A 22,626-nucleotide genomic window follows, 5' to 3' on the forward strand; every position below is an offset into this window, starting at 1 on the left:
TATATTTGAAATTTTAATTGTACCACTGTGATAATTGTCACGTTCTTAATATATTGTAATTAACTTGGTTCAAACAATAAACAAATTTTAATGCAGAAAACGTGGCAGTGATACAAAGAACAATTTCATTATAATATACATACACACGCACACATATATATATATATATATATATGTGTTTATATGTATATATCAAGAAAATTATATACTCAACGATATTTTAGATCAATGAAATGATAAGTGCGTCAAATAGATACTATTTTCGTATTTCTTAATTCGCTACATAGTAATTTGAAACATATTAGAATATTCAAGCCTTGATCTCGTCCATGTTCCCTCAGTCTTGAAACGTATGCATCAATAACCACATGCTTCTACTTATTAATTAACTATTACTATATGAAACGGTATGTTACAATACAGATATATATTTTCTCTTCCACAAAATCTTATATCATATATCTGACTTTGCTATTTCATTTAAGGCCTTCTTCCTCATCATCCAATCTTGCTTTATGTGTATGGTCCCAAAATATTCATTCCAATATTTTCTCTATGTTTCACACACAAAAAAAAAAAAATATTATCTCGGTGTTCGTGTCTCGATCGCTTGTCTGACTATAAATTATAGTTTCCAAAAATTGAAAAATTATTACGTATTTTATTAGCCAAAAGCAACAAAGTTATAGTCCTACTTTAATAGAGTTAATAAAATTGATAGAAAAAAAAAAAAAAAAAAAATACAATCGACACTTTTTCTACAAGTCAAGAAAATTTCACAGATAGTTTTTTCTTTCTTTCTTTTTTCATGGTTCATGGTTATTATCAAGTGAAAGTATAGTGTGTCCTGACTAACAGCAACGAGCCCATATAGAGGCACGGAAGAATCTCTCACCATGGTGTAAAGACGATCATTATAAATAAATTCGTCTTTGTCTGTTGAACACGAATCTACATCATCATCATCATCATCATCATCATTACCATCATCATCATCATCGTCATCATCATCATCATCATCATCATCATCATAATACTTCCACGTTTAAGCAGAAAGAAACTTGTAGGGCAATTAACATCGACATTTAATAGTCGATCCAACGATTCGTATTTTATCATTGAACTATCTATGCATGAACGTTTACTACGAATCGTACTCCTCATAAAAATAGTCTAAAGTCATTTCTATTTTTCTTCTCTGTTCAATCTTCAGAAATGAAAAAAAGGAAAAAATATTACAAACTCGTCGTTCTCATGTGGAATACGTACATCTTTTTTCCCTTAAATACGCGCGTTTGCTTTTGTTTTTTTCTTATCTATGGCTATAAGGAGTGCGAGTTTATGGTCCTGCTTTTCTAAAAAATACATACATTTATATATATATATATGTATATACATAAATGTATGCATATATGTATATCTATATACACAAAAATTACGTCCTAAAAAAATGATCGTCCGATATTAAAATCCATGAAGAAAAACGTAATGATCGTTTGTTTGTTCTAATTCACGTATCGCTCGATCCAATTTCCACATTTGTTCTAATTCATTGCGAGTCAGTACGTGGTCTTAATTTCGCTCTCGCCGTTATCAAGAGATTATTTGGCTCAATCATCGTTGGTTGTGATTGCTCTTGCTAGAATGAAATAGAAATAGTATGATTATATTTGGAGTAGAGTAATTTTTTTTCTATGAAAAAATAAATGATTACGACTAAATTGGATGATATGATCGAACAATTTTTTACATAGATCTTTCATTCAACAGAAAAGGAATATTTATCATTTACTTCTTCATCGAAGATAACTCACCATTATTTGAATATGTTTTGCCCTTTGCTCTATCGCCCTTTGTAACGCTGTCCTTGGATCATCTTTAAAAGTTTCTTCACGAATTCTCTCAGCTTCTTTTCTAGATGCATTCTCTCTTTGCTTTTCTAACGCTCTTTGTAACTCGCTTTTTTGATTTAACACGTTTCTACCTCTAGAAAAGAAAATAATTAAAAATAATATCTTGCTTTGTATAATAATTGTTATTAAAATGATTAATTAAAACGAAGAGTTTTTTTCATTTTAAAATACACACACACACACACACATGTATATATATATATATATAAATAAATGGTATTATTCAACTTACATTTTCTGATTAAAAAGTAACTCTCTACGTAGATCTTTATGATTGGTAGATGTGAGGCAGGGGTTGTAAGGTTTCCTAGGTAAAATTAGGCCATCAGGTCCCATATGAGGTGCAGGCGGTGGTGGAGGTGGGACACCCAAAACTGGTGCCATTTTTCTTCCTGAACAATCAATCATACACTTGGAGTTAGTCAAACGAAAGGAATCATCGTTTATTATTCGATTATTCGCGATACGATGAACTCGATCAATAAGCATTAATCATTTATTTAATCAAGTATATTTTGTATCGGACAAAATGAAATTTAAACAATTTTTCTTTTCTTTCCTCTTCCTCACTTCCAGCTTTTCCCCTCATTTCTTTTTCCCTTTCATAAGGAGCTCAGACAATAATTTTAATATTCACCCTCCAACGATGCAATTCTTTCCCTAACTGAACCCTCCTCGGACATCGTGGTATATCGCACTGAAGCATTTCCGGACGAACCGTATCAAAGAGTGTGCTTTTCTATATAGTTTTGCTTAGGGCTTCGCGTAGTCACTAATCGGTTTAGAGTTTGAACTAGTCTACTGAGCTCTACGTATGTTCATACGTACGTATATGTATATATATATATATATATATATATATATATATATATATATATATATATATATTTATTTATGCGTGTGTGTACGTGTGTGTATATATATATTTCAAGGTGAAGCTAATAATATTATGTATATAAAATTTGAATTTCATTCGATATAATAAACTTCGATTTTTCTTCTTTAAAACGTTTTTCTCATGTTGGCTTATCTATGACATACACTCAGATAATTTATAAACGTTTAATTAGTTAAATATTGATGATTGAATTTACTCGCTTATCGTCCGTTCTTCAACTCAAGATAACCGTAATACTTTAGCCTGAATAATAGTTACGAGTATTATTTTTAAATGGACCCTTCTCGTGTTCTAACGTTTTAATTTTTCCATTTCTTCATTTAATACGTGTAGAGAATTTTTTCAAAATAATAAAAAATATTAATATCGTTAAATATGTAAAATAGTAAAATTGGTAAAAAATTTTCAAACCAGTTAATACTATTGGAATCCGTTAGATATCTTCTGAAATAAATGATTTATTTAAACATCGATTGAATTTTTTATTTTACCCCATCGGCTTATCGCGTTAAAACTAATGGATCGACCCTTTTAAAACTTGTCGTTGCGATCAAAGAGAAAAAATAGAAGGAAGAGGAGGGGAAGAAGGAAAAGGAAGAAGGGAGAAAGAGTAGGAGTAAAAGCGGAATGGAGGTTTGTAGAAGTGTGTCACGATGTCGTTACATACGTCAAATATTTGCATAGGTAATGTTGAATAAATAATATGACATTGATAAGGTGTCTAACGACTATAAACAAAATCAAGGTTGTCTTGAAGTTTTACGAGGTCATACCAAACATCTTTTCTTTTTCTCCCCCCTCCCCATAAAAAAGAGTAAAAGAATAAAAATAAAAAAATATATTCAAGATTTGTATAGATATTTTGCGAGACAAGAAATATGATGGATATAGAAAAGATAAATAAAAAATAGTGACAAGAATAGAAGGATGAAAGATGAAGGAAGAGAAAGAAAGTAAGAAAAAAAGAAAGAAAGAGACAGACAGACAAGCAGACAGATACTTTCGTAATAAGAAAGACAAGGAACAAGAGAGACTCGAACTTCTTTTCCGGGATTAGTGCAGCAGGTCTCTCTTGGTAAAAGCAAGCAGTGCGACATTGCACCGAGGATGCATTTCGACGTTGCATGCATTCTACGGTAGCTTGTTAGACGTACGGCTCTCTTGTTTCGATGGTTGTTCTTCTGTTTCAACTGAGACGGCTCGTTATACTGATAGGTAGTATATCTCTGACCGAGTGTTCCCCATGCAAAAAAAATCTTTTTCTTGGTGAGAATAAAACCGGAGGGCGCATTCAAAAAAAATATCCACTACTCTACACACCTCAGCTATGCACATTTACGTATTGTTTACGTGTGTGTACCTGGAGTTTTGAGAGATTACTTGTTTGTCGTCTTTTTTCTCTTTTCTTTCTTTCTTTTTTTCTTCTTTTTTTTTTTTTTTTTTATGGATCATACTCGACGGATAAGAAGGAATTTATTAATATGCAATTTATTGATATGCTTTAAGAGTTTAAAGGTTTTCATATAAGATTTTTTTTGTAATAACATTTATAAGATTAAATGTTACTAATTGATTGACTAATTAGAAATCTTAATGTTGATAACTATTATCCTTGTGATTTTTTTTTTTTTAATCGATATCTTCCTAATAATTGAGTAACATAAGAATGATCGATAGAAGTGTCAGGTCATCGGTGATCGATAGAAAATAAAAGGAAATCGAATCACAAGGAGGCTTCTCACTTTCTTCTCTCTTTCCCTTTCTTTCTCTTTCCGAACGGGGAAGCGAATCCGATTCGGATTATTTGACTTTACGAGCGGAAAGTGAATTTCACGAATGAAAAGTCGACCATGCGTGACGATATTAGTCGTCTGAAAGAATCCCTCCTCTCTCTCAACCACCTTCTCTTTCTTTGACTAGTTACAACGATTACTCTCCTTTGTTTTCCAAAGTCGTGGGAGAAAGAAGATGAAAAGTGTCTTGATATTTTCTAAGACGAGAAAAAATACATTCATTCATTCATTCATTCTTTCTTTCTTTCCTTCCTTCTTTCCTATGACTTTTCTTTTTCGTAGAAACGATGATTTTCAAAAGTTCCTAATTGAAAATTGGAAAATTAGAAAAACGAAAATGTCGATTAAGAAATTTGCTTATATTTTTTTTTCTTTTTTCTTAAGCCAAATTTGCATATTAATTAGAATATTAATGTTGAGCAAATTGCGAAATAAAATTACTGTTGATTGTTTGATAACTTGTTAACTTTGTTATGTACGCCGAACGAAAATTATTTGATAAGGTAATAAACGATGAGGCAGAGAGAGAGAGAGAGAGAGAGAGAGAGAGAGAGAGAGAGAGAGAGAGAGAGAGAGAGAGAGAGAGAGAGAGAGAGAGAGAGAGAGAGAGAGAAATTAGAGTAATGTAACTAACCACCACGATGACATTTTATTACCAAAGAGAAACGAATCCAGACAGATCTCTCGAATTACTATCTAATTATTGCTGTATCCTTATTACAAAATATTCATTCTCTCTTCTCTTTCGATTTTTTTTTAGTTCTTTCAAATAAAAAAAAGCGACGATAAAAATAAAAATAAAATAAAAAAAAAAGGGGAACGAGCATTGCATAATTTTTTTGATCGAAAGTGAAACCACCGATGCAAAGGTAATAATCAATCTAATTCGTTCGACGACTTTCTCGCCTGTCTCTCGTTTTGTAAACACGTTATCGACAGTAAATCTTCGAACTTTCTAATTACAATTTGTTCCGTGTGAAATCGAAATATTTTTTGGATTATATACTTAATAGGATGGGCCAAAAGTTTCTAGATTTGTAGTTTTACAATTTAAAAAAAAAAATCAACTTAGAAAAAGTCTCGAATAAGAATGATTTAGTTTTGAAAATCACCTAGAAACTTTTGATCCTGTAGACTGTGGATAATTTTCATAAATTATTACACCTAATCTCGATAATGATATACTTTTACAATATTAAGTATAAATCTAATTGTTAAATACTTTAAATACACGTTATTAAAATAAAGAATGTCTCATTTAAAATAAGAAGTTACATTAAAAAAAAAAAAAAAAAAAAAATTGATAGCATTCAAAACCACAGACGAGTTTCGACGAAATGATAGTCACTATACTATCAAGGCTTATGTTCATTAATTTAAAAAGAGAGAGAGAGAGAGAAATAGAGAGAAGAAGGGAGAGAGAAGAAAGGTCCGGCAACGAACGAGCCGAACGAATTGTCGTGGCGAGAGGGAAAGGGCTGGAGATAAAAGTAATTTTCAGGCAGATGTGTACGGGTACGAAAGGGAGGAGAGAGATAGAGAGAGATCATTGCACCGTAAGGAGCAGCTGAAGTAGCGTGAGAAAATGCATGCCAGGCAGATCGTGATGAACGCCTGCTTTAAATGATATCGAGTTAAGGACACATTCAGTGTAGGATTTTGTACTAATTTCGCGAAAAAATGTATCTAATTAAATATCATTTTATAAAGGAAAAAGATTAATTTTAATAATATAATATGTAATAATTTTTTAATTTTTAATATATATATATATATTTATATATAATATATTAATTTAGAATATTTGATATAATTGAATTTGTTTGGTATATACACATCTTTCTTTTTTAAATGTATCCTACATTACCGACTGTGTTATGTTATACTTAATTCATTGATATATATAAATCAGCTGATTTTACGCATTCAATTATCAATGAGTCATATGAATGAATATTAAACACGGTCGGTAATGTAGGATAATATGAAAATATAAAATAAAATGAAATAAAAAAGAATTGAGAACTTTAATGAAAGGACAGCCCCTATAAAGATATTCTTTTAAATCCATATTGTAATATTAAAAAGGAGAAGGGGAAGTGTTACTGAGGATTATAGATCATTCCTATCTCAGGCCGATGACACAGGATTTACTCGTCTAACCCGTCTAATGGATCACCCTTTGTCGCTGCTTATAACTCTTTACGATGACACGCGATGGAAAAAAAAAAAAAGGAAGAAATAAAGAGAAGATAGAATGAAGATCATAGAGGAAATCTAAAGGAGTGACTCACCGTTCGTCAAAACGTCGCAGCTGTCCGAGGGATCGTTCTTTAGACCGTTAGCAATCACCTGAAAAACAAGTGGTTAACTTGATTAACGGTGTTATTACCAGTTGGTAATGCAGTTATTATTATATAAATATTTTATGGTATTCCTGCAATTTCTTTTATTATTATTATTATTATTATTAGGAAGATTTCATTCGTGAAATGCATCGAATGCATTTTATAATTGCAGGTGTAACATTATAAAATCTATACGAGCACAACCGGTTTAATCAACCTGGAATAAAGAAAATTCTTCTGACATATATGTACATCGAAATATTTTTATTCATTACTTTTTTTAATGATCACGCACGAATGAACACTACACAGTATATTTATCATCCTTTCAACGGCTCATGCAAAATATCGAAAATTATTACATAGACTTTCGATTTTTGGTTTTAGTTTTCTTCTTACTTTTTCTTTTTTCTCTTTTTTTCTCTCCTTTTTCTAGAAAAGTTTCTTCTTTAATAATTATTAATAACAAGAACACGGAAGTCTTTTCTTCGATCTTTCGATCGTGACTTCCTTATTAGATTATGTCGATCTTCATTGACGTACTTGTTGTTCGTTAATTCTATCTTTCTTTTATTTAGTTCTGTTTGAAAGATTGATTTATCGACCAATGTATATTATGAAAAATTTATTTAATAAATTATTTTATTTTATTTTAAATAATATGAAAAATAATTTCATCGTTGTAATTATAAAATTCTATACTATGAAGTAATCTCAATTTATCATTAATCTCAGTAAAAAATAATTTCTATTCTTGTTCTATGTGTGTTTTACGATCTTACGGTCTTTTGAAATCAATGACAAAAAATTTCTCTTATTTTACAATGTGAGAACAAACAATCTGCTAACGATCTTTAACATGACAAACGAATGCTCCACGATGATTTCTCTCATTTTACTCTCCTAACGAATCACTGTTGAAAACGAAAGGACATGCTCCGATGTATGTATGACTGAATGTAATTTAAGAGAATTAACGAACGAGATAATTAGATTACGACTAAATTTCTGTAGTATCTATATCTACCATCTTTCATTATCAATTTAATTCAATGGAGTTTCTAATAACACAATCCATTGTTACTAAATTTATAATACTCCCTTGTGTTCTCTCAACACACTTGACAGGAGAATAAAAAATAATAAATAAAATGGGGGGAAGAACTTCCGGACAAAAAAGTACGAAATATTTTTCACTTCCTTCCTGAGTTCTGGCTCTCTCCCCTTTATCTAACCGAATTCATTAGAACTTGTTTGTTTGACGCGTACGTAAACACGAAAGAGGGACACGACAGAGAGAGAGAGAGAGAGAGAGAGAGAGAGAGAGAGAGATAGAGAAAGAAAGAAAGAGTTAGGGGATCTCTCCTAATACACTACACCATATATACATAATCACACACACATACACACCATATATATGTATATAGTTAGCGTAATGTCGCCTTCTTTCAGGCGTTTCGCGCTTGGTGTATTCGAAGAGCGAGTTAACGTGCATCTCGAAAGGAAGAAACTTATCGTTTGTTGGTCACGGTGAAAAAACTTTTGAGTACCGTAGCGTGCTCAGAGAGACTCGTTTCGATGCTCATCATCATCTTTTGCACGCTTTGGAACTTAATATTTTCTATAGTTACTCGTATACAAAGTTTCTTGTATATGATCACGATAAAAGAGAAAGAAAGAGAGTGATCAATGTAAAAAGAAAAAAAAAGAAAAAAAAAAAAAAAAAAAAAAAGAAAGAAAAAAATCTATTTTATTTTATTCCGCTCTGTTTTGTTACATATATTCACGATATTTTGTTCGAAAAAAATTTTTTATAGATCCTTTTCTTTCATTAATATATAAAAATAAATTGATTAAAAATTACAATCGTTTAGGCTTTCTGAAGGACATTTGCTTTTTTTCTCTCTCTCTCTCTCTCTCTCTCTCTCTCTGTTTGTCCGTCTTTATCTCACTCACAGTCAGTTTCGTGCGTCAACAAAAGATCGTACAAAAGGTGTCCTATAGAGAAACGTACTGCTTGCATAATGACACCAGACGTAATACTTTTTTCTCTTTTCTTCCTTTTTTATTTTTCTTTTTTTTCTTTTTATTTATTTTTTATACATCATGCACACGTGTCCTGATTTTTTGGAGCGCATCTTTTATGTGCATACGATATTTTTATCTTTTATATTTTGTTTTTTCTCAAAAGATTAAAAAATATCATCTTGAAACGATATCTTCATGTTTTCAATAGATACAAACAAATCAAACGATTATCTAAAACATCGAAATTTATCGTCGAAAAAAGGGGAAAAGAGAAAAAAATAACGAAAAATAAATAATTAATTTTAACCAATTTCGTAGATCTTTTATTAATGAACGAATAAAGATCAATGAACGAATCACATTTCATTTCCAAAGTTTTCTCGTGCTAAGAGAGAAAAGGCGGAGAAAAGAGATACATCGAAACACGAATGCAGAAAAGCGCACGTACGGAAAAAAAAAACAAAATTATGCACTCTGGTTATATTGCTCGACTAAAAGAGACTTTTTCCGATAGCCAAGACTATGAATGGAACACGAATCGCATCTAAATAATTGTAAGCTAACTTGTATGGGGAAATACGTACATATATACCTGTGCGCAGAGTACAGATTTGAAAGAAGAAAAGCAAATTTTCTCTTTCTATCCCATCAAACTCACCTCCCTTTTAACCCCGGCCCACTCTTTCTCTTTTTCTTTTCTTAAGCCGATCGATCCGAACACGTTTATGCTTCGTTGCACCCTCTTGACACGAATATGAATATCTTTGAGACGATCGAGCAATCGAACGTTGAGCACGTACTACCCTTACGTACTACCCTTTTTTGGAAATTTCATGATATATAGTACAAAGTTTTTTTTTTTTAATTTTTTACTTGTCAAATAATTAAATTTCACTATTTCTCAGCTCGATTATTTCGCATTATTTCGATCACATTTAGAAAATCCGAGACAAAATTGTTAGTTTAAACTTTAAACTCAATGGAGATATCGAATTTACTCGTCTGAATAATTTCGTGATTTTTAAAAGGCGTCGGCATAGAGAAAACAAGACAAACTACGTCTAGAGCCCCGGAAGACGATCGCATTACTAGAGGGTACTCTCCAAGTTTAAAGGGCATAGCTTACGAACGAAAAGGAATCTCTTTTATAACTTATGCGTCGCGAATTAAGTAAAGAGATCTATTCGAAAGACTAGAAAAAACTATGTATATATATATATATATATAAAAGGACAACTTTGACCATGGAATTCCTTACGTGATCGTTGAAATGACTCGTCTTCATGACTCACGATGATATTAACTAAGACAGAAAAGCGTAAGTGTTCTTTTAGAATGTCATCTGTGATCTTAATGGGACAAGATAATAGTCTAAATAATGGATCCTCAAGACAAACGGATAGATAATTGTCCTGTTGATGCATCTACTAGAGATTGAACAAAAAAGAAAAAAAAAAAAAAAGAAGAAAGAAAAAAATAAAGAAGAGAACAAAAAAAAGAGGGAGAGAGAGAGAGAGATATCGACATTCATCAACAATAACATAAAGATCTACCATATACATATGTACCTATTAAAAAATTGTTTAGAAATAATTACCTCGTCGATGATGCGAAGGATGATGAAAGAAGAAAAAAAAAAAAGAAAAACAAAAACAAAAACAAAAAAGAAAAGAAAAACAAATCCAATAATTCAGGATCGTTTTGGGAATTGAGGGAGAGGAATGGAAATAAATCCAAACACCGAGAAATTGTATATGTCACGCCTCACGATATAATAATGATATAGATAGATAAATAGTTGGATAGAAGAGAAAGAGAGAAAGAAAGAAAAACAGAGAGAGAGAGAGAGAGAGAGAGAGAGAGAGAGGGAATGCACTTCCCGCTCGTTCGAGTGCACGATGCAAACTGACAGACGCACGAGGCAAGAGAGGAGACAAGTTTGCGCTCGTTGCCCATGTGACCTCTCTCTGTGTAACGGATACCGACACACCCATAATCTTCCATACGCACGAACAATCCTACACATGCACAGATAATGCCCACACAAGGACGGCGGACGTATAGATAACTAATACTTGGAAAACGATAATATATATTACGTACATACACATAGATAATTCAGATAGAGAGACCCGTACTTACTTACAATGTACTTCGTATACAGATATATATATTCGTATAAATAGAATTTTCTTTCTATCTGTCTATTTCTATCTTTTTCTCTTCACGATAGAATATTTTTGTCCTAACTCAAACTATTCGAATACTTGAGTACTCTTTTTTTTTTCTTCTTTTTTACGTTCGTGGGAACAAGGTGAAAGGGCACAAACAGCTATCCTTCCATTTTTACCCTAAACGGAAGTTCGCCGACATTTAATTATGAGTTTATATTATGTGGTCGAAATTTTACAAGTCGATGATTCGAGAATGAAGGAGAGGCAAAGTTCGTTAAAATTCCTTCTCTCTCTCTCTCTCTCTATATATATATATATATATATATATATATATATATATATATATATATATATATATATATATATATGTGTGTGTGTGTGTTTTATTTTATAAAACAAAAAAGAAATGATTTATCATTCCGTAGAAATAATTTAATTCAAAGTTCGATATATATAGAGAAAAAAGAAAATTAATATTGTCTTCGACATCGTGAAAAAGGGTTGATGATGCATCGAATAATTGCAAGAAAATCATACACACTTTCTACTAGCCGAGATAACATGCTCTAAAGAACGTTTTAACTTCAGTGTCGATCATAAATACTTTTGCTCTTACTTTTTGAGATCACACGAGTAATGAATATCAACGAAAGGTAGAAAGGAGAATATAAAAGGAAAAAGAAAATAAGAAAAAAAAGAAAAAAAAAAAAAAAACTAAATAAAAGAAACTTTCTCTCGATCGCACATATTATGTATCAATACGAATTTTGATAGGATAACGCGAGTAATTATATAAAAACTATATAAATTTGACATAGAGTACTTTTTTTTTCAAATAATTGCAATCGAGTTCGCAATTATTTATCTACGAGAAAAATAAAAGAATAAATATATACATACACGCACATTCCTTAATTAAAAAAAGAAAAAAAATAAATTTGGTCGATAGATCGATCTCGTACTCGATCTTTCTTAAAAATCATGGAGAGGTGGATTCGAAAGGCGGCAGAATGAAACGGCTGATCGCTATCTCTCTTGTCGAGCCCTTTGTTATTATCGAAAGCTTTCTTCGCCGTTGCAACGGCTGCAGCCACCTGCATCAGACCACGGCGACCCTTTAATAAGAGCAATACGACCTCTGGCTATTACCTGCTTCTTCTCCTTCTCGCATCTCGAATCCTCCCTTGAATCGTCGATAGCAAAGAACTCGCGGACGATGCACTCGCACATGTGCAGAATATTTTCAGTACTTTAGAAATTATTTGTCCTTTATATATAATTTTCTTTCTTTCTGTATTTCTCATACGCGAGTGTTATGAATTTTCATTTGTAAAATATTTGAACGCGCATCCGTGAAATAATTTTCTTCTTCGTAATATTTCAACCAACGAAAATATAAAAGTCTTGTAAATTATTCGATAAATTTTTTTTTTACAACACGTCGAGCCATAAGTTTCATTTCTAATCTTTTTATTAAAAAAGACAAAAAGAAAGAAAAAAAAAAAAAGAAAGAGAAAGAAAAAGAAAAGAAAAAACAAAACTTCTTGATATATCTCCTAAAACTTCCATATGTCTATACGAGGAAAGATAAACGCGTCGATCTCGTTCGAGATCATTCATGAGACTGAAATCTCCGCTAGAAAACGCTTCCCATCTTAGCCACCTGTTCGCCAAGTACTTTCACTCTCTCGTAATCTGACCATCGAGATCGTCTTCGCGACTCGCTTAATCGAATTCCTTGTTTATCTTAATCATTAAATCCGCTCGATGATGGAAAAACGAATGAAAACATATTTCAAAGTTCAATCAACGTTAAAAATAATTTTTCTCCGATCGATAAGCTACTCATTAAATAAAAATCAATTGTAGATAACGCCAATCAATAATGCTTTCGATCATATAAATTAAAATTTTACAATTATATGCAACAAGTTAATATCAAAAGTTAATTGTTTGAAAAATTATCAGACAAAATTCAACAAGAAATGAAGAAAAGAAAAATACGATAGAAGGAGCAGAATGGCAAAGTGTTTTAAAGTAAAAGTTGCAGATGCATCGATGCATCTTCTGCTGGTGCGCATCTTCGAGCGATAAATTTTATACTCTGGTCTATTAGGCGAGACGACATCGTTGGGTACGACGATCGATTCTCGACGGCGAGCCGGAAATTGTGGCTGATTGAGAAGTTCGGAAAAGCAATCGAGAGCCGATAACGAGCACGTTGCACTTCCGACATCATCGAATATCTAATTCTCCTCGTCGCGTCAGCCATTCCTTTTTTATCTCCGTTATTGTCATCGTTTCACGTCCTTTAATCCGGATTATATATTTTTTTTTAACCTTACAGATAATCACATGATTCAATAATATTATCAAATTGACGAATAATTTTTTAAGAATGACACAAACAATATTAATTAATTATTATAATGTCTTTTCTTATTTCCTTTTCTTTTCTATCGATTCCTGTCTGATTTCTAATTTTTATATTTTGTTATCTTCCTTTTTTTGTTTTTGTTCGATTTCAAGCGAAATAATTCTAAATAATTTTCTTCATAAGACATAGAACAGATTTTAACTTGGATCGATTTTTATCAAACGATAAAATGAACTTCAAACAGAGGATCGCGTTCTAGTCGATCGCATCGAACTGGCTCTGTAATAGTAACCAGTAACAGTAAGAGCAAGCATTGAACGATTCTCATCACGAGAAGAGGAAATTCGTTCGACCGTTTAGAAAGCGAATGCGACGCCTGCAAGTTAGGCTTTGTTTTCTCGCATCCCTGAGAATTGGAAAAAGCGAAACCGAATGTTGTTTCCCTAACCAACTCTTTTCTAAGAGGGGAAGGATACGACAGGATGGAAGGTTTCGAGCTTCGTCGAAATGAACTTCTCTTAAAAAACATAATAAGAAGCTCATTTTTTATATTACGATAAATACTCGAGGTAAGAAAAACAAAATAATTTAGAAAAAAATTATTCCATGCCAATCATCGACGATGTTACAACGATCGCATTCATTTTCTTTTTTTTTTTTTTTTTTTTTTATCACAGACATCAAAAGAAAAAGAAAATGATAGCATACAACAAAAATACACGGTCATTCGTTAAATAATAAAGCATACACTCACTGTGTATACTTATACACCGATTCTTCGTTTTCTCTTTCATACTTTATGATATTTTAACACGCGGGAAGAAACGATTCTATATTTTGACTAATGCAATTGTCCTATGCAATTTTTTTTTGCATGCGAGCTCGTACAAACAATGACGAAAACATGATTTGTCATTTACTATTTTCAAAGTCATCACAATCCTCTCTCTCTCTCTCTCTCTCTCTTTCTTGTAATTACGGTGATAACACTTTGAAAATATCTGAATAAAGATAGTGCTTCTTATAAAATTCAAAATGAAGGATAATTATTATGACTGATGATATCATATATATTTTCGTTATCAAATCAAAATCTTTTCGAATAAAAAGTCTTTAAATTGATTATTAAATTCACGATAACTTTTAAATGAAATTTATTTATATACATATATCTATAATATGTATATACTTAATTATACATACGATACATTCGCGAATTATAAAATATTTGATGAATTAATATCTGATTAAAAACCAATTGGTCATGGTATTTGAACAAAATGAACATTAAATTTTATTATCCCGAAATCATCACAGCGAAAAAGAAGTCACATAGTCATTTTCTCGCAAACTCGTAAGAAAATCTTAAGGCTTTTCTCTTTCTATCTCCCGTAGTAATGACTTTTAAATGCTCACGGTGACGTTAATATGCCGTGAAGTCGTCAGACAAAACCATTTTACACGATCTGTCCCTCTTATTCTTAGAAAGTAACATTAAAACCGAGAGAATTCTGCGTCTTTTGTTATTTTGATTTTTTCTTTTTTTATTTATTTATTTTTTTGTTTTTGTTGACACCTGCAACGACCGACTACTGAACAATAGCCGAGTGCACTTTTATCTTTGCATTCGAAAATAATTGCTTCACGCGATCTCTCTCTCTCTCTCTCTCTCTCTCTCTATTTTCTTATTATATAAAAATCTTTCATATACGTATATATATCCAAGTATATATGATATATATAATATTATGGTCCAAGGTTGTTTGTAATAAGAATAAAAATAGAATGTTATCGGAAATTTCCTAACCATGAGCCAATTCTTCTCGCTTGTTAAAATTAATTTTAGAAACAATTTTTTTTTCCTTTTTTTCTTTTTTTTTTGTTTTTATACGAGATTTATTCTTATATGAGATTTTCAATCGAACAATTATATTTATTTACTATTAATTGCGTCGATTAAAAAGGAAGACTATTATGCTTAGAACGTTCACGATGTGCTCTCTTCTAACGGCGTTAAAGATCGTCGATGTTATACTACATATGTACATACGTATGTAAGTTTAAAAATATAACTCGTTCTCCATCATGTACATACGTACTTCCGCGTACATAAGACGCACGTGCATTTATGCTCGAGTTCACGATTACGTCTGTCATTTTGTAAATTTAACACGCGTTTTTGCCATTCATTTTTGATTTTTTCATCTTTTATTTTATTCTTTTCTTCTTTTTTTTCTTTTTCTTTTTAGTTCCTTTTTTAACCATGACATCGTAGTCGATTTATCTCGATATACGTCGACGGGCGCGAAATTCGATTCATAAATCATTCACTATTCAAGAGGAATCCAAAGTAAAATTTTTTACTTGGAGAAAATAGAATGGATGAAAGAAAAGATTAGATATTTAAAAACAAAAAAAAAAAAAAAGGAACGAAGAAAAAACAGAGAATTGACACGTTAAAAATAACTACGATTGAAAACGATTATTATCTATACAATTTATACACGTATGTATTATAAATCGTTTTTAATTATCTTTTATCTTTCTTTCTCGCTCGAAACTAAATCGATCGAAAGTCGTTCGAAATTGTTGACCGGTCGATCGCAGAAAATGATTTCACACCCTGTATATAAGAATCTCAGTCTCACAAGGAGAATCTAGTTCTGAACGCGGTGCAACCAGTTTGCAGTTGAATTAATCTTTTAAGACCGACAACTTGGTCACTTTGAAAGTATACCGATCGTTTAAATCGTTCAAAACCGTGACTTTCAATACGACCAATTATTAATAACATTTTCTCTCTATAAAAATACCTTGCTACTGGCGAATTCTTTTTCATTATAAAAAGAATGCGAGAAAAATGAATAAGTGAATACATATATATATATTATATATATGAAAATTATTACGATCGAAATTCATCCTTTTCCAAATATTTTCCCCCTTGAATAAAATACTCGTTAAAAATTTCTTTATTAAATTCCATATCGCATTTTTATGAGTTTATGTCTCCAGACATATGTAAATACAAATATTTTCGAGAATAATAATTTAAAGGACAATGGAGAGAAGAATGATCGTAGATAAAGAGTTTCAAAGTGTATATAATAAAACAATTAGAAAGTTAAAATTACCACTTGAAATAGTCGTTGTAAAAGTAAAATAGAAAAGTAAAAAAACAAAATTTGTCTACGTTATAAACTAGTTCCTTAATTAAAAATCATTCGAATGCGTAGTAGTTACCACGGCGATTAATTACAAAGATAACATGTTTAATATCTTTTATCCTTACATACATATATATATATATATATATATATATATATATATATATACAAAAGAAAAAAAACAAAAAAAGAAGAGAGCCATAGTTTTGTTAATGTTAGATAGACATTAATCGAGCTATCGAAAAGGTTTATGTAGTTGATATCTAGTCTAACGATTGGCGGTTTCAAAGCAAATCTTTGTCTTAAATTTACGAGCAAAGTACGCCAGACGTGAACCACGATAAGCGTTATCTTATAATTATTCAACGGATGTAACCATAGTATGCACGCTACGGGGTCGCCTTTTATAAAAGGCATGAGCTTCGTGCTACGTTCAAATCGAATATAAAATAAATCGATATCGTTATCATTAATACCGTACATAATATAGTAAAAGAGACTATATTATTTAAATATTTTTTATTATATCATTTTTTTATAGTTTTCAATATTATCATTAATTATGTCGTATCACATTAAGGTAATATAACAAAGTATTAGGAATTATATTGAAAAGAAAAATAAATGAATAAAAAGATAAAAGTATTTTCACGAAGTAATTTAAATAATTCATGAAAAACAGACGAGCACGCGCTCACACACACACACACACACACACACACTCATTTATAATTTCAATGAATACGACTGTGAATTTTTTTTAATTAATACGTCATCGAATGTAATAATGTCTGTTATGTTCCATAACTCGAGAGACTCAGTCTTCTTATTTTTTGCTGTTCAAGCAAACAAATATTAATTGTATAGATAGGTGTACGATAAGTGTGCGTGCGTGAACTTAAGTAGGCGAAATACGTCAAATAGGCGTGCAAATACAAAACGTCTTCGTGTTACGCAATTTTACATCGTTACAAACAAGCATATATATATATATATATATATATATATATATATATATATTCACACACGTAAATTTTTAAATACATTTCGAATGAATGTTATCACATACTGAAGAGGATTATGCAGATATGAAAAAACTCATGTACGTCGTGTACGTTTTAATTAAAAAAATTAAAATTAGAACAAAATAAAAATTAAATGGGACAGTCGACTTGAACTTTGCATTCTTTTTTACTGGTACGATGACGTACTAGAAATGATCTCGTTCATTAATATTAATAACAAAGTTATCCCGTAATATTCTCATCCTGCTATTGCTTCCATCGTACACGATAAAAGTTTCGATTTTAATCTAGATTATATGATTTTGATTGTTAATTAAAAATTTAAATAGATAGAAATACATACTAGAAGTCGAACGTAGATAACTCGCAGGAAATTTCGATTGTTTCTTGCAAAAATCTAGGTTTACTAAACTGTTTAAAAAAGAAAACTTCGTCGTTCAATTTTATCTAAATTCGATGAATAGAGATTTCACTAAAGAAAATTGTCACCACTGTTTCTTGGTTGATAATATGATAAAATCGATAAATGTGTAAAAAAAAAAAAAGAAAGGAAAGAAAGAGAAAAAGAACTGCAACACCTGGTGCGATATGTACGTACGGAGCTAAGGGAGTTAAGAAAAATGTTTAAAGTACGAGCGTAAACACCGAACTGAAGCTCCGCCACGGCAAGCTGCACCTCGAGACCACGCTGGCTCCAGCCTTAATTAGGCTGCTTTCACACCGAAGACTTGCCTAGTAAATGTTTTCACGCCTCTCTCGTCCGATCTTTTAACTAGAAAAAGAATTGAAAAAGACTCACGGGACCCTTTCGAATAATAAAAAAAGAAAAATACGACGATAAAATTGATCAATATGAGATAAAAAGGGGAAAAGTATTTTTTTAGATATTATTCGAGTACTACGATAAAATTCATCAATGGGAAAGAAGATAAAAATTATAATTATTTTTTCTCTCTCTTTTCTTTTTTTTTGATTACCGGCAAAATTAATCAACGTAAAATAAGATAATACAATTAATTAATAAAGATATTTTGTTATTCAACGTTAATACGACAATTTTGATGTAACCTTTTTAATAAGTTTGAATCTTTTAATGTGATTCTACATTAATCAATCTAAGATAGTGTGGTGCAATTGATAAAATATTCATCGAAACGTCTCTCTTTCTTGAGAATACAGTTACGGGACTGAGAAATTGTTTCTACCAAAAATAGCGCGATTCCGATCGAATGTTAACATAGGCGGTCAATGCCCTCGTGTTGTTACATATATGTATATATATATATATATATATATATATATATACATATATATATATATATATATACATAATCTATGTATATATCTATATATGTATCTATGTATAAACGTATGTACGTAGTATTAGCAAGCAAATTTCCGCTTAAAGCTATTCGCGTTCGTATGTGGCTTGAACGTAAAATAAAACGGTACAACATGGAAATCTTCAGGAAGTCATTGGAGTTGTTGAACCTTTTGGATTGACTCGATCTACATTAGACTTATAACGTTTTGCAACAATCTATAAGAGATAAAAGAAAAAGAAAGTTAAGGACAAGAAAAAAAAAAAAAAGAAAAAAAAAATTAAAAAACAAAGTCTAACATCATTCTAACAATTAGATAATTATTGATCACGGTCGATAAAAGAGATATCTACTTGTTCTATTATGTATAACGATAGAAAATGACGATCACGTTTTCGATGATGTGATAAATTTTGGATATATGATAACGTGAAAAATGACGTGATTATGAAAGCCCCTTAATCCAAATTCCGCACAAAGGAAGGCATCCGTGGAAAGGAACCTGCAACAGGCCCGCATCTTCCAGGTCCGAACCTAATTCATCTCGGGGCCCTCTGCATGTCGTAGTACGATCACCTTGCATGCTACGATGCATCTCTCCCTTCCAAGAATTTTAAGAACGAAACATCTGTCGTATCTTAACAACACATCATTCACCTTTCCTGCAATATGACGATCAACGAAGACGACGACGACGACGAGGACGAGGACGACGACGACGACGACGAGGACGACGAGGAGGAGGACGAGGACGACGATACCATTATCAAATTAATAATAATCATAACGATGGAAAAAGCTGTTAAGAATATCGGATATAATTTTCCAATATATTATTTCCTATTCCTTATCATTTTACTAATGACACACTAAGTAAGTACCTATAATATAATACCTGAGTATGTGTGAACTCTTTAAACCTGACACCAGTGGAAACTTCATTAACGATGAAACTGGTTCTTGCGGTCAAAAGTAAATATATTTCTTCGTTTTCCCGAGGTTAACTTACGCGATTGAATCGTTTTAACGATTCAAGATTGCGTTATGTATCCGTTTACATATATCTACATATTATGTTCATAAAATATAATATAATTCTGAAAAGTACGAACGCGAGAATACGTAGCAATGTGAACTGAATGAAGTATCATACAATTCTACATGATAATTAAATAGTACGCGTCATTATGTTCTTCGCGAACACGATAAAAAAAGGAAAAGAAAAAAAAAATTGTATGGTATCGTCGAAATTAAATGTAAAATAATTGATGTATATTATATGTAAGAAAATAAAAACCTGTTAAAGCTTCTCTCGATGTCGATGAACGAACGATATCTATTCAAGGTTTATTCCGCGCGAGTGACTTTACTGTTTCTTCACCAGAACACAACGTGACATTTTTAACTTTTCACGGATGCGTAATCTTTGCATTTGTACGTATACGATATATATCGTACGTACGTTATACTATATTCTGGACACGTTCTTAACACTTCGCAATAAATAAATTCCACTTATTTAAAATTTCAATACGTTGGAAAGTATAAACTCGCCTTTCTCCATTTCGACATACTCAACTATGCATATTTTATTAATTCGTTGTCGACGATCATTAACAATAAACGTGGTAACAGTATTTAAGATTACTTTCGATTCGGTTCATTGAATAATGACATACAAAATATAAATTATATGTAATAATGTACGTAACGTGCGTCTCTACAAACGTACATGCATGCATAACATTATTTACGCGTTGCTCGTGAAAAATATTATTTAAGATTTTGAGAAAAATGTAAAAGAACAGCCTCGAGGAAACGTCGTAATAATATTTGCTAATAATTAATCAAGAGGAAGACGATCAAAATTAGAGTATTATTATCATTATTATCTATGTCAAATATTATTACGTCGTTATTAATTCGAATCACGCGCGGTGCTCACGTGATCACGCGTCATACTTGCTACGACGCAGGTATGTATTATTTCGTGACGCAGCGGGCATATAATTAGCAAATTATTAATATTATGATTATAAGAAGATGAAAGTTTTACCTCTTACCTTTTTATCGCCAAAAGAAGATGAAGAAGAAGATGAAGAAGAAGAGGACGAAGGCACTTTCGTAGAGAGTTCGACGATGAAATCCTGAACGTTCGTCGATGCAAAAAAAGAGGATTCCTTTCGTTTCTCATTGACGTTAACTTTCAAAGATAACGATGTGGTTGACGAAAAAGATGCTGATCCTTTTGTATTTATTCTCGAACAATCCTCGTTCTTTAAATCTTTTTCTAAGAATTCTGGCTCGCTCAAACATTTTTCCAAACTGGACGTTGATGCTCTTTGTTGCAATGCCGTTGGTGAATTAGGCGTGGATTTGGAAAATTCCGATTCGTTTTTTAAGAAACGATTATCCTTTACTTTATCACGTATTCGCGGTGGATCTTGATCGCGAAAGATCCTTCGTTGGACCTTAGAAATCTCGCACATCATCGAGGATTATCGAAATATGTGCGCTTATTATTTCGAAGACATCGTCCTTCTTTTGTTTCGAAACAATGCTACCAAATTAACAATTACTGACATGCGTGTACATACATATATATATATATATATATATATATATGTATACACATAATCATAATAACGATTATAATCGCAAGAAAAGAAAAACAAAAAATGAGAAAAATAATCGACGAAACTCGTTCGGATACTTGGATAATTAATATCGAACATGATCATCGATTTTTCTATTAATTATGCATTATAATTAATCGAAAATACATACTTGTAATTTGGAGCGAAGTCCTTTTGCAAATAAATCTTGTTTCGGCACGCTTGATAAAAGAGAGAGCAAAAGAGAGATAAAGAGAGAAAGTAAAGAGAGAGAGAGGAGATAGATAGAGGAAGAGAAAGAGAGAGATTAACCTCTTTTTTTTCGTAACCACTATACTTCCGCAACGTACAGAAACAAGGCAACGACTATCCTCGCGAAGGCTAAATATCCCCGTGCGTCATACAGTAGGACATCTGTTGTCCTTCTCCCTCCGAGCCCTTTCCCCTTAACGTCTCTCCCTCTTCTTCCTTTATCACGTGGCTCTACTTATTCTATCTTTTTCCCTTTCTCTCTCTCTGGTTGTCTCTTTTTCTCTCCCTTTTCGTTGTACGTACGTTCTCTTTTGTCGCCACCCTTTGCACATAAAAAAATTGTACGGACCCTAAGGGCCGTCGCTTAGGCTCCTAGACGCGACACACGACGTTTCTCTACTCTGACAATTTTCTCTCTACATATATCTATATATGTATATAAATATGTATATTATGTATATACATATGGTGTGCAGTTAAAACTCAACGTGTAAATCGATTCGAGACTTTTCGTCGCGCAAGACTTTCTTGAATCAATCCCGCAAGATGTCAGCCCCGAAATTTCCTTTCCCGCTCATGTTCGAATTTTACATACGAAAGGCGTAGAAAAAGAAAGACAGAGAATACGAGCTTTCCTATTGGCTCGATTTGTTTTGACAAAATGGCGCTAAAGTTTGAAATTAATCAATTGATAATAGATCGTCGTTCGTTCAT

General features: G+C 31.7%; 1 protein-coding gene across 7 annotated transcripts; it reads right to left on the minus strand.

Moving 5' to 3' along the window:
• Positions 1–250: 250 nt before the first annotated feature.
• On the minus strand, positions 251–22,376 carry LOC124428514 (protein FAM107B). Of its 7 annotated transcripts, none has more exons than XR_006943202.1 (7): positions 21,833–22,376; positions 21,109–21,605; positions 6,899–6,956; positions 2,146–2,305; positions 1,815–1,986; positions 896–1,639; positions 251–553 (listed from the first exon to the last, which is right to left on the minus strand). XR_006943202.1 is itself a non-coding variant. In XM_046972644.1 (7 exons), exons 3-7 carry the CDS (start codon positions 21,535–21,537, stop codon positions 1,550–1,552), a joined length of 909 nt encoding a protein of 302 aa, XP_046828600.1. In that variant the 5' UTR covers positions 21,538–21,605; positions 21,833–21,881; positions 21,973–22,376; the 3' UTR covers positions 251–1,549. The 7 variants fall into 7 exon arrangements, 6 of the variants coding, with proteins under 6 accessions (XP_046828600.1, XP_046828601.1, XP_046828602.1 ...); XM_046972644.1 differs by having other exon boundaries at positions 251–1,639; positions 21,833–21,881; positions 21,973–22,376; XM_046972645.1 differs by having other exon boundaries at positions 251–1,639; positions 21,833–21,881; positions 22,216–22,375.
• Positions 22,377–22,626: the final 250 nt, after the last annotated feature.

Source organism: Vespa crabro, chromosome 12 (genome assembly GCF_910589235.1).
Source record: "Vespa crabro chromosome 12, iyVesCrab1.2, whole genome shotgun sequence".
Taxonomy (NCBI): Eukaryota; Metazoa; Arthropoda; class Insecta; order Hymenoptera; family Vespidae; genus Vespa; species Vespa crabro.

Excerpts from the sequence above, each read along its gene's own strand:
- LOC124428514 (XM_046972644.1), bottom strand. The coding sequence starts at position 21,537 with ATGATGTGCGAGATTTCTAAGGTCCAACGAAGGATCTTTCGCGATCAA. Across the intron at positions 6,957-21,108 it reads CTTCTTTTGGCGATAAAAAG|GTGATTGCTAACGGTCTAAA; the intron begins GTAAGAGGTAAA and ends CTTGTTTTTCAG. Across the intron at positions 1,987-2,145 it reads TTACTTTTTAATCAGAAAAT|AGGTAGAAACGTGTTAAATC; the intron begins GTAAGTTGAATA and ends TTTCTTTTCTAG.